General features: G+C 35.7%; 1 protein-coding gene across 2 annotated transcripts in view; it reads right to left on the reverse strand.

Moving 5' to 3' along the window:
- LRPPRC (leucine rich pentatricopeptide repeat containing) overlaps positions 1-14,124 on the reverse strand; it is a 97,991-nt gene that overhangs the window by 34,239 nt on the left and 49,628 nt on the right. For both annotated transcript variants that reach the window (XM_081312979.1, XM_081312978.1), the window contains exons 23-24: positions 4,910-5,034; positions 4,394-4,500 (exon numbers count right to left, since the gene is read on the reverse strand). In XM_081312979.1, the coding sequence (XP_081169105.1) occupies positions 4,394-4,500; positions 4,910-5,034 (232 nt within the window). The remainder of the gene's footprint in view (positions 1-4,393; positions 4,501-4,909; positions 5,035-14,124) is intronic.

Here is a 14,124-nt window from a genome sequence, read left to right on the forward strand (position 1 = left end):
CAAGCAACGTCAACGGGAAAGCCAGATTCACTTAACAATTTAGCAACTACAGTGATTCAGTTAACAACTCTAGCAAGAAAGGTTGCAAAATGGGGCAAAACTCACTTAACAAATGTCTTGCTTAACAACAGAAATTTTGGACTCGGTTGTGGTCATAAATCAAGGATTACCTGTATATGCAGATATATCAAAAACATATTTCTACTTCTCCCTCTTCTATACACATGAAGTCAATTATCATGCTGAAATCTAGCCCTGTGTACAGGCACTAGTTCCAACCATGCTGCCATCTACATATATTTATCCATCCGCATCAATAATCTGAGGAGGGAAATTTCTTTTGAACTTATTTTACAAATGAAGTAACCCCTATTTGCTTGCTCAGAGTGTATTTAGAACTTACAACTTTAAAAACAATATTTTTTTTAAAGAAAATAAGTTATAGTATGGGAAAAAGTTCTCTCTGCAATACACTTTAAATCTGGAGCCCAGGCTTCCTTACTGCACTCCTGGTTATCAGTAAAAAGTAAGCCAGAATTGGTTTATCCGGCAATAAATAATCTTGCAAAGGAATAGTACTGAAAATAAATATAAAATAAATAGTAATGAAAATAAGCACTGTATAATGTAATAAAACAGCAAGAAATAAATCTCAAGAAATGTTTTACATTTTTTGATCAAATCCTTAAGAACTCCCCAAGACGTATAAGAGAATGAGATGAAAAATATGAATCAATAAATACTTTGATGTGCTGTTATAAATAGTTAAATGTGGCATTCTCTATCAAGCTGACCTGGTCTCAAATCTCTAAACCTTGGTCTTTCTAGTCTCATTCCTCCAATTCCTCAAATAGTCTTTGTGGTAGGTAGATTCCCAGTGATGATGTCACCCTTCTTTAGCACAGTTCTCTGGTTCATGTGCTGTGCTGCTTCAGGAGACTTAAAAGCTCCACTTAAATTAATATTTCTAATATAGATCAAAACTATTAAATCCATTTTATGATACTAAATCAAGAAATCTTCAACAGCACACATACTGTCTTGATTCAGGTTTATCAACCATTCACTTCTTCCAACAAAAATCTTAACTCTCACATAAGAAAATATGTTACTAGAATCCAAGCTATCTATCATCTATTCTACCTCTTCTGCCTATCAACATTTTTTTGGGGGGGAGGGGGGCAATTAGGACACCTTTTATGTTTCCATCACAGATTCACAGATTGGCATGGCCATATCTTGTTCAAATTAAAGTAGAAAAATAATCTCAAGCTGCTGGAATTGGGTATGTCTAGTTTAATGAAGAGAAGGACAAGGGGGGACATGATAGCAGTGTTCCAATATCTCAGGGGTTGCCACAAAGAAGAGGGAGTCAAGCTATTCTCCAAAGTGCCTGAAGGCAGGACAAGAAGCAACGGATGGAAACTAACCAAAGAGAGAACAACCTAGAACTAAGGAGAAATTTTCTGACAGTTAGAACAATTAACCAGTGGAACAACCTGCCTCCAGAAGCTGTGAATGCTCCAACAGGTGGAAGTTGTTAAGAAGAGACTGGACAGCCATTTGTCTGAAATGGTATAGGGTTTCCTGCCTGAGCAGGACTAGATGACCTCTAAGGTCTCTTCCAACTTTATTATTATTATATGACTTCACCAATTTATAATGGCAACTGCAGAAATTCCATTTGCTGCATTTAAGCAAATTCTGCCTAGTTGTTACATTCATTTGCAACCTTCTGTCAGTTTTCCCATTGACATTGCTTATCACAAGTCAGCAGTATAGACTGCAAGTGTGAGTGCAGGATGCTGCAACCCTCATAATTGTGAGCTGATAGCCAAGAGCCCAAATCACGATCACATGACTGCAGCACTGTGATGATCACAGCTATAAGGACTGATTACAAATCTCCTGGTTCAGCACTTTCATAAGCAAGTCACTGCACAAAGTCATTAAGTGATGACTACCTGAATGCATTCTACTTAGCATAAATAAGCTAAACTTGAAAGATTCTCTCTCTCTCTGTGTATGTGTGTGTGTAAAGTAAATGAATTATTAAACAGAAGGCTGAATAAAATTGAAATAAATAAATAACTACAGTGTTTATTAAAAGGAAGGGGGGGAAGCATAAACACACCAAGGACATGCACTTCTTGTATAGGCCACAAAACAAATATATCAGATTTAGACATATGAAGAACAGGGCACCCAAGTGATAATGATACCAACAAGCATTTACCAAACAGCAGAAGGAAATGGTCTTCCCTAAGAAGCAATAGGTCTCCCAGTTCTAATACTCAGTACGGCACTGAGGTCAGCCAGATTCATTCAGAAAGCTTCCAAGTAAAATAGGATATGAGGACAAGTATGTTTTCATAGCTGCTTCTTAGCAACTGTTAAGGTAATATATAACCATCAAGATTAGTGAAATAAATTTTTGGGAAATTTCTAATCCCAGAAAAAATATTCTTTCATTTTATCCCTATCATAAATCGAGAGGAGGGAAATAATCACCTTACCTATTTTAAAAGATGATTAAATTTTCATCCATCCTTTAATTTGTAACTTTTTTGACAGTTTAAAACTAAACTTGTCAATCAGATAGTGTAGCTGAGCAAAATTAACATTAAATTCATGTGTTCTTTCTGCACAATTATTTACAAACCACATTATAATTAAAAATATTCCTTGGAGGCTTTTCCCCGTTTGAAACAAAGCTAAATTTAACATTTTCCAAAGATTAATGTCTCACCTTTCTTCTCACTAATGTGTAAGTAGTAAATGAGTATTGAGTTGGAGGCAGTGGTGGGATTCAAATATGTAAATAACCGGTTCTCTATGTGAATGCTGCTTCTGGAAGTCCATTCTGGGCCTGGGCAACAAAAAATTAGCTACCAGTTCTGCCGAAGTGGTGCAAATTGACTGAATCCCACCACTGGTTAGGGGCAAGGAGAAATGCAACTGATTTAGCCCATTTCAATCAGCAAAATTTCAATCAAAACTAGATAATTATACTAGTCCTATATAGATCAGGTCACCTACTGTGAGGGTTCTTTGATTTCCAAGGACTGGACACATCATAGCATAGCAAAAGTGTACCCAATATACACTTTCCCCAAAAGGATATTGCTCCATCCTTCTAGGACTTACAAAGGGTTGTCACCACCTAATACTAATAAAAGAGTCTAGGACTCTTTTATTCTCAGTCTTAATGCTCAATTCAAATGAAAGTCTCAAAAGTCTATAAAGTAGCATAAAACCTTTGTTTTGTTTTTCAAAAGTTCTTGTCGTAATTAGGATGAGGTGCTATTTCAGTGTGATTGCTCCTTCTTTGGTTGCTACTGAGGTTGCAGCAACGCTCCAAGCAGAAACAGGGATATGCTGTTCACTACAGCTTGTAGTCTTAGCAGTGGAATGATAATCCTCTTGCCTGCCTATCACAGCAGCCACTATCCAGATGCCACCTCTGTCTGTGTGCCTTGGCTCAGGGGTATCCAACCTTGGCAACTTTAAGACTAGGCCACGCTGGCTAGGGAATTCTGGGAGTTGAAGCCCACAAGTTTTAAAGTTGCCAATATTGAACAATTGCCTTTATTTATCACATTTCTTCCTATACCCCTTTTCTCACTCTTAGTATTTGCTTTTGTAAGCTGAGGGCCCTGGTGGGGTTGGGGTAAGGCTGTCTCTGGACACTGGCATGTGCTTGAAAATGCCAGGGTTGGCTCAATTATCAAAGGGATCTAAAATATTGGCTTGGAAGCTTCTGGATAAAGTTGTGAGTGAACGCATGAGGGAAGGGGGAAATGTTTCTGCCTGCCTATACCAACTTTTTTCAAGTGCAGACAGGAACCCCAAACTCACTCCCTCACACCTTCCACTCTCTATAAGCTGCTTATTATAGTAGGAGGAAAAAAAAGTGCTAAATGAAAGATCAAGCTACAGCAGACACTGCTGTTTGGCTGATTAATTCTTAGACAAGCATTACAAATAAATCTAAGTATAGTCTACAGCAAATTAAATTCCAGTGCTTTAAAGAACAAAGAATTTGTTAGAAAAGAGGATTAGCAACTTTAAACCCAGGAATGCTGGTTTAATTTGTTTCACAATGTAAGATTTATATGCAAATATTATGTGGATATTTAATAGGAAATTTGACAAAGTAAAAAAAAACAATTTGAATATACAGGAGATTATTTCATTTCTAAACATAATTATACATATTTTAAAAATCTGCCCAAGGTCTCCCTTGGCTTCCTACCACTCGTATGTGATTAGATTTGAGCTCTATTTAGTGTTAATTATAACAAAACTAATTAGTGGCTAAAAAGTTTAAATATATTCCAATTAACATTCTAAATAGCTGTAAGAGATTAGGTTACTTTAGATATACTCTCACCTCAATGATCTTCTTGGCTTCTTTGTATTTGCCAGTTGCCAGAAAGGCAAAGAAGAGATCAAACATCATTCCCATCTGTTTTTTCTCTTCAGTGAGAAAGTCGAAAACTGTAACATTTATTTAAATGACTTATTAGGCTAACCAATAACAAGGAACATTAAAGAAACACAGTAAGTTATATGCTCACTTGTAATTTTTTATTCAATGTCATTTACAGATCTCTTATATTGGTGAAACAAAGCACAATCAACGCTAGAAAAGCACAAATTTAACTCATGACTAAATGGTCACCAACCAATTAAAATTATCTATATCAATTACTTTTACAATAAAAAAGGCTATGTAAAATGTAGATGTTAAAGCAGCTATGAGAACTTATTTAAAAATACAATGTGTCCTATTATTATAGATTATTTGAACCTCCTTATTTGAACAAACATTCCCAAACTTTTGGTAAAAAAAGTTGCACCCTGAAACAACAGGAGAAAACAGACATGCTTAATAGAAGTGACTAACCTTTCTGCACTGTTTCAGTGTCTCCCTTCTCTATTAACCCACATAAGATGTCATGAAGTTTAGGCAACCCACCGTACTTCTTATGGCAATCAAATAACACTTCCACGGCTGTTAATAAGTCATCCCTTAAAGGAAATCCAGAAAAAGATTTTAGCAGGAAGAAAACACAAAACACCTGAATTGCTGATGTTTCTGGTATAATTATACAGAAAATGTTGAATTGGATTGAAAATTCAGCATATCCTATTTATGAAACAAGACTGTTACAAAACTTCAGAAGCAAAGTTTTTGAAAGAAAACACTTCCCATGAATTAGTGTTTTTAAAAGGTTGGTAAAATTTTGTAACGATTGATGCAAATTTAATTATTAATTACAAATGTAGGCAACATAATGATTTTACTCCAGTCCAGATGAAAATTGTAAATAGCCTGGCTTGTTGGATCTTTACCTTATCCCCTTTTACTAATCCCTGTTTACAGAACATCTTCTGGCACCCCACAGAGTCATTTGAATTATTGTCATTTGGGGTGAAGACTAAATTACAGGTTAATTTCAAAACTGCAAGATGATACAAACTAGATCACTATCATACAAAAGAAATGCTACGGTAGCTACCACATATGGATATAAAGCTTAATATAATCAATGTTTTCTTCTGCTCTGAATAAAAGTTCAGTTAACATACATAGAAACAGCTTGCAAACTCTTCCCCATGATTTTCTTTAGGGTACAAATTTATATGCTCAAGTTTTCTCTATTTACTTCAGCTTCTGACAGTGACTCTGGGAAGACCAATAGTATTCATCTCAGCTGCTTTCCCACAATATTAAATTCATTGTTTATATCAAAGCTATTAATAAATGAATAATTGGACACCAATGAGATACATTACTAGTGTACACAGGATTCAAATATATAGTCTTCAAGATATCTAGCCTGTGTTTGAAAATAAGTTAAAAGGGTTAAAAGTTATACTTAGGAGTAAAGGAAATGTACGCACCTATAAAGGTTACATTTCTAAACTGTCATCTTGACTTAACAACTGGAGAGTACTAAAATGACATCTTAATATTCAATTTCAAGATTGCCAAATGAGAGTTCTCCAACCACATTTACAAAATTAATCACACAAAGCTCTGGGATTAAATGCCATGCATGCTAAGAAACTTTCTTACCCACCACTATCCAGATTTCCCCAAGCAAGAGTTGCAGAAAAAATACCCTTTCAGAACCTGATGCAACATCAAAACTTCTCAGTGTGAGAAAACTGGTAATTTGGCTCTTTTAAAAAATAACAGCAGCAGTTATTCACGATGAGTTATGTTCACTGAGTCACTCTGAGCCCAAGCCAAGATTTTTAATAAACCACTATAAAAATTAAATGGAACTATAAGAATCCAGCCTCAATCAAAGTCATGCTCTACAATTGTGCAACTGCCTTTTTAAAGAACACCTTTCAAAAACAGACGTGCCAAATCAACTACTCTTTTGAGCTTTTTATATATAATTTTTATAAAAGAAAATTTTAAAAGAAAAAATACAAATTTTCACAAAAAAAGAAAATAAAAAGTAAAAAGAATGCAAAAACAGAAAAGGGGTTTCTGATCTTCTTAAAAATACATATACTTATATTTTGACCTTTTTCCAAAGTTACATAATTTCCTTCTTTCCATAGTCTACTCTTTCTAAAGATCAAACACATAATCACAAGTTCATTATTAATCATTGATAAGTGTAGTTATTGTCATTTTCTAATTATGCAAGTCAATTTTGTCACATCTGCTACGAGGGCAATTCGGAAATAAACCTGTGTTTGGTTATCAATGACAGACACTCACAGATACAGAACTTTTATTATACACATTAGAAAATTACATGACATTACTTTTCGGCATAATCGCCATTCAAATTGACCAACACCACACCGGAAGTAAGCATGCTCCAACGCTTGTTATGGCTCGTCTGAGTTTTCATATACATTTCACAGTAGACTTCTGAATTGATGGTTGAACCCCGCACCATGAACTTCACTAGCAGTACTCCTTTGGCGGGATTTTCTATGGCACCACTTCTGGTGTGGTTTTAATTCACTATAATGCTCACCCGCACACCACTACATGCACCCAAGAACTTTTGAAGCAGTTCCGTTGTTTTTGATCACCCTCCCTATAGCTTAGATTTGGTGCCAAGTGACTACTACTAAGGAATTTGAAACCCTATAAGATGTTATGACAAGTGCTTCAATTTGAATGGTGATCATTATTATTATTATTAATCCCATTTATATCCCGCCCTTCTCCGAAGTAATGTAATGTTGTAGTTTTCTAATGTGTATAATAAAAGTTCTGTATCTGTGAGTGTCTGTCATTGATAACCAAACAGGTTAATTTCCAAATTGCCCTCGTAATTATCATCTCTACCATCTATTCCACTATTGTGGGTATTTCGCAGCCTTTCCATTTTTGTGGATATAATAATTTTGCGACAGTTACATATAAAAATAATGTTCCATAACTTTTTTCTAATTGTCCAGCCATTAGTCCAAACAAAGTTATGGTTTCAATTGAATATTTATCTTTAAAACTTTTTGTATCACTATATTTGAACCCAAAATTTTCTGGGGTTTTTTTGCAAATCCACTGGCACAATAAAATGACCCTTCATGTTTTCCACATATAAATTTGAAATACCTTTATACATTCTAGACTATTTTTCTGTTGCATCATCTAATAAAAGATCTCTTTTAAATAATAGCATAGTGTAAATTTCAGTCCTTTCAGCCACATATTTTCCCACTGCTCAAGCAATATATTATGTGCAAAGTTCTTAAGCCTACTTTATCATACTCTTTCACTTCTTTTTCCATTTCAAATTTTACCAGTCTGTAGATTTTAGTAATTAAATGTTTACATAGTTCAATTCCAAATATCTTATTTATTTTAAATCTTCTTTTTAATTCTGCATATGAAAACTACTGAAAACTAAATCCCTCTGCAATCAAGTTGTCTTGATTTCATCTTATATTCTCCAGACTCATGTAATAGCTCTCTATATGTTAACCATTTCTCTTTGCCTGCTGTTTTTTTTTCTATAAACTTCTTCTTGTGCTAAGACCCATAAAGGTATTTTTAGGCACAATTTGGGTTTACATCTATTCCATATGCTCAATTTGGCACTTTTAATATAGTGATTTTTAAAACTTCAGATGATGCTCCTAGTTCTAAGATTCTCTTATTTCTTAGCAGCATCCACTGATTCAACTAAATTAAGCTGCAAGTTGTAAAATACAATCTCAAATCAGGCAGTCCTAGTCCTCCCAGTCCAGGGGTGGGGAACCTTGGCTTTTTTATGACTTGTGGATTTCAATACTCAGAATTCCTCAACCAGCCATGCTGACTCAGGAATTCTGGGAGTTGAAGTCCACAAGTCATAAAACAGCCAAGGTTTCCTACCCCTTTCTATTTTGGAAATTTTTTTTAATTTAATTTTTAGAATCCTTGGTGCTCTCCCAACTTGATTGTTTTCTTGAGACACTTCATTACCCAACTAGGTAACTTCATCAGTGTTACAAGGGAATGGGGTTTATTCTCTGAGAGCAATGAATAATGAAATGTCTGCAAGAAAACCAGACTCAGAGAGCACCAAGGACCCCATAGTTCAATCCTGAGCTACAAATATTCTCTTATATGTAACTCCTGCCATACCAACTAAAATACATACATCTTTCTGCCATTGTTAAAATGGTACATACTGTTTACCAAAATAGCTAGTTTTTTTTAAGAAAGCATCATTTTTAATCCTAAAAATTCTACCTAACGTCAACTGTACTTTTTCCAACCTTAGCATATCCATAAGTTCATGTCTTAATTGTTCTGACAAGACATACAATTTACATTAATCACCGAAATATTTCACTTTTCTCTCAATCTTACAACCAGTTTTTGTAGTTTTTGCTCTTCCATCTACATTTTACTAACATCTTCATTTTCTCATTAATTTTAAATCTAGATAGCACACTAAAATCTTTTAATTTTCAAATTAATATTTCTATTTCTTCCAAAAGACTTTCCATATTTTCACCAATTATTGCCCATAATTTATACCTTTCCTTTTCAATCCTCTCTAGAAATTCTTTTGCCTTGTCTTATGGTTCTATTCAATATTTCCAGAGCTAATATGAATAATAATGGTGTCGAGGAGTGCCCTAATCTGTATTTTACAAATGTATGTCAATTCCCTCTTTACATTTATCTGCCTTCTGTGAAGTATTAATTGATTTTAGCCACTTAATAAAATTCTCTCTAAAGTCCGTATCTTCCAAAACTTTAAACAAGAAAGTCTAGTTCAAATTGGCAGGCTTTTTCTGAATTTAGAACGATCAATGAAGCTTGGGGTTTTTTATGCTACTTTAAGTATTCCAAAATGTTCAATATATTTCTAATATAATCTCTCAACTAACTCTTCAGTAAAAATTGAAGCACCCCACATTCCTTACCTGGGACTCAATCTGCTTAATGATCTGCAGGACTGCTTAACAAGTACAATTAATTGAGAGTGCAAAGACTGCAGTTGTTGAGCAGTCATGTGATGTCATTTAACTCCTTCAGAAATTGTAATTTTGATCCCAATTATAGCTGTTAAGTGAGGACTACTATAATGCTATATTAGTATGTTTCTATCCAGCTACCCCATCTCTCTCTAAACTCTAAAATAGAGTTCATATTTCCAACAAAAAATGTAACTAAGTGCTTATAATAAGAAGCTAGAAATTCATCTGGTCCAGGCACTTTCCCTATTTTAGCCTTTTTATGGCTTCCTTGTTGCAATAGGTTATTCATTATTAGTTTATATTTTTCTGTAATCTTCACTAAATTTTATTTAGCGACTGCTAGAGAAATTAACTGGGAGGATGCTACTGAATTTCTATTCTTCTTCTTAGGTATGGGATCTCCATTTATATGTGGCTGACCTTTCTGAAAAGAGAATGTCAGATTAGACAATTGTTAGATCTGATCTAGCATGGCTCTTCCTAGTGCCATAAATAATTATATTTTCCAATGATGCAATTTTAATATAGATCAAACTACTTGAACATTTTGTTACATGAGCATAATTTTACAATTGTTCTTAATATTGTTTATACAAGTCAGAACATTTTGCTATTCAGAGATACAGTGCTACATAGTTAAACAAATCTGTTTCATTGTTACTTGCATATCTGCTAGTTTACATATTTCAGTCCCAGCAGTACAGTGTCATAACTGTTTTGAGAGATCTATTCTACAACATGCAATAAGGCTTCTGCCTAGATAAACATGCAGTCTAGATATGAGCTACTTGATTATGAATTAATTTCTCATTCATATATTTAATTGAAAACTGAATTAATTTGTGATTAAGCAAATGTTGTTTTGGAATTCATCTGTCTGGATGTTAACAGGAAATAATCTAATTATGAAATTAATTCATTTAACTGTAAACATTTTCAAAAATTGCAACATTAAAAATTATCTGTACAAATTAGAAACCATTTATTTGTGAATTACAGCTGCATGCATAATTCTTTTTTACCTCTTCTACTTTTAATTTATTACAAATATCAATACTAAGAAATTTGTCACTTTCTCAAATTCAGTTTTCTAGTCAGGATATAAAAACCTGTACAAACCAAGGAGCCTGCTCGATCAAAAAAGTAAAATAAGAAGCTAAATATTGATTTTAATTGGAACGAAGTGTTTTAATGTTCTGCATAGCGTATCAGTGAAGTGGCAATTTACCTAAGGGTTTTACTAATTGGAATGCTCTCAAACCAGAAATCACTAGAGAAAAATGACGGGGAAAGGACTTTGGGGGAAAAAAACAGAATGATAAAAACAAACCCCTCTGCAAATCTAAAGCAAAAGTTTGCATGGAAGGAAATCAAGAAGATACAATCAGCTTAAAAAATTATTCTGTTAAGAGAATAGAGCCCTTAAAAGAGCTAAACGTCCCCCCTCCCCCTTGTTCATCAGCTTTAAGGAGGAATCTTCAAGGAGACTCATGTTGCAATTACAACTAATCCTCCCCAAAAAATTAACTGTGTTGAAGGCTTTGTAATTTCCCTAGGTACAATTTAGCTGTCACTTACTTTAAAATTTACTCAAACATGAATTCCGAACAGCACTAACTTCACATGTCAAGTGCTTTCCAGCCAATTGAGTCTAAACTGGAAGTCAGTGTTAAACAACTGAATGATTAGACAAGATAGCTCATTTCCCTACTCTTTTGTTCAGAATAAAATGCCACATTTACATTATCAGGCTCAACAGGATTTTCTGACAGAGGGAGAAAAAAACCTCCAGTGAACACTGTCCGTACTAAATGCATGAAGTCTGTCATTTACCAATCAGCCTTCAAAAAGTAATAGCAATGAATGTAACTTAATTACGACCCAATGATCCTTGAAGAAAAATCATCTTATCACTGTTCTGTTCCCCTAGGGCAAATGAACCACTTTTGTCCTTTGGCACTAAGGATGTAAAATCCTTAATTGCAATAATGGAGTAAGAGACAAACCTTTCCTTCACTTTTTTAAATTGTGTTGGTGAGAAGAAAACAATCCATAAATAATGTAGACATTTGAAATAAATATAAGATAAGCTGATAAGGGCGGTGTATGTATAATTTCTCCATAGCATTAGGAAAATCAGTAGTTTGGAGGGATGGAGAAATTACCTTAAAAATAAGGCTAGATTGTTTAGGCTAGGATTATTAATCAATTTCTTACACTCAGTTCAAATCTGTTCCAAAAAGAAACTGCTACAAGCATTGTTCAGGCACCTTAGCCTAAATTATTCCATAACTTATCGGAGTGGCCAAAAGAATTTAACTATGACTGAGAGGCAGCTGTAGTGTAATTAAACGCTATAGCATCAGGTAACAGATTTCCAAATCAAACTTTTCCTATAGCTTAAGGATATTTCCACAGAGATATATATTTCTTATGTTTAACTATACCAAAGGAAATGTTCCATAAGAAATTAGTAAAATGTCATTTCAAGACTATTTTCTCTACTGAAACACATATACCCATACCATTTTGTCAATGTCTATGCAGCAGTTCATTGATGTATTTATATTGCTTCTTCTCTCAAATGGTTTCATTTGCATTCAGTGTTACTGTCATGCGACCAAATCTTACTGGCTACTTAGCATCACAACGACATCTTATTCACAATATCACTGGCTGATTGGGATCATTCCCATGATTGATCCGGGAAATAGAATTTTACTTTCAGATTCGGCTTTACATGTACTTTTCAAGTTACAACCACAATTGGGATAAAAATTTTGGTTGCTAAGGAATGTTGTCGTAAAGTGAAATGTCATGTGACTACATCACTTAGCAACCCCTATTCCGGCAAGCCCATTTGCCATCATTAAGCAAATTCTACCAGTTCTTAGCTGATCCTAAACATTCCAGGATGGTCCCTCCCAACCGTCTCTGCCTCCAACTCCTCCTACCTGCCTATTCCCTCCCCTCAAAAAATATCTCTGCCCTTTGATGGCCTTGTACCCTGCCTGTGGTTCCAGACTTCTTGCCATTCTCCAGAAAGTAGCAGCCACCCTAGCTCAGGGCTTTTCAACTTTTCCACCCATTGTACCACTTTTAGGATATGGCAACATCCGAGTACCACCAGTCGCCTAGCAAGGTGTCAAAAACTTGATGACAAAAAAAGAGGGATGAAGTATAGGTAGTCCTCGACTTACAACAGTTCGCTTAGTGACTGTTCAAAGTTACAATGGCACTGAAAAAAGTGCCCCCAAGCCACAGCCGAGCAAGATGCCTGCCTGTTGGCACTCTTCCTCCTGTCTGAAATTTTCATTGTTGTGAGCATTTCTGCTGAGGATTGGCAGCGGAGGTGGGGTGGGGTGGTGTTTGGTTTCTATTCCCCCCCCCCCCCGTCTGCTGGGTGGTGGCAGGTTTTGGTGACTTCACCTGACCCTGGGACATTGACCATCATAAATATAAATCAGTTGCCCAGCATCTGAATGTAAATCACAAGACCCTGGAGTTGCAGGGATCAGCGTTGAGCTCCAGCTGGAGCCTGGCGCTGATCCTGGCGCTTCTGCTGAGCCCTGACAGCCTGCAGCTCCAGCCGTCTCTTGCTCAGGCTTGGGCGGTGCTGCCACCGGTTCAGCTCATTCCCCTCCCACGCTACTTTTCTAGGATGGTCGCATACCTCCTGCCAGGTGCCAAAGTACCACAGGTGGTACCTGTACCACTGGTTGAAAAGCCCTGCCCTAGCTCACTGATCACCTTGTACTCTGAAACCCCTGTCGTTCTGCCTTCTGGTGCTCCAGCCCATCTTCTTGCTCCCACTACTGATGAGGCTAAATGGTGGGGCAGGGCTGGGCTTTGAGCTGCACTATGGCTAAGGGGTTGCTTTTTACAGTCCCAGTGCAGTGCACCAAAATGCCCCTTTGTGCTGTGCTCTTGGGCTGGGCTAGATGTGACTTCGCACTATGGGGACAAAAAAAGGACTAAAGCCAGGCCCTGAGCTGCAGCACATCAAAACAATCCTTTGCTTGAAGCCCAGAATTAGATAAGACTTTGGTTGGCCTTGGAAGTTTTTACTACTGAGAATTTCAGCTGGGGGGCGGGGGAAAGGAAAGAAACAGGCTTGGGGACTGCTTATCTGTGTGCAGAGATGATAAATATTCTAAATTTGGCCTGTCTGAATTTTGAACATAAATACTGACTTTCAGATCTGCATTGTGGAATTATTTTCTTGTAGAAGAAACATATGGAACACTTTGGATTATAAATCATGATTGCTGAACAAACTTCAATGGTTCTTTTTTCTCCCTGGACAGAAAGGATATATTTCTTACTGGACATAAAAATTTGAAAATACTGATGAAACACAGAAAGAAATTCTCTCCATGTTGAAATTAATACAAAAATCAATTACTTTAGCTTGTGAGCAGGTTAATAACATAAAGGAGATAAAAGAACAATTTTCTAACTTAAATCTACAAACTCAGAAAACAACTACAAAGAAGGAACCAGCAACCCAGAAAATAGAAGGAAAACTAGAGAATGCTGACACAAACATTGACAATCTAAAGGAAGAAATCAATGACCAGACTCAGATAAATGAAAACTCAGAAGACACAATGATAATACTGGAAACGGAAAAGACATTTTATAAACCCAGGTTTCAGAACATAC

The sequence above is a fragment of the Vipera berus genome, assembly GCF_964194415.1.
Source record: "Vipera berus genome assembly, chromosome: 1".
Taxonomy (NCBI): domain Eukaryota; kingdom Metazoa; phylum Chordata; class Lepidosauria; order Squamata; family Viperidae; genus Vipera; species Vipera berus.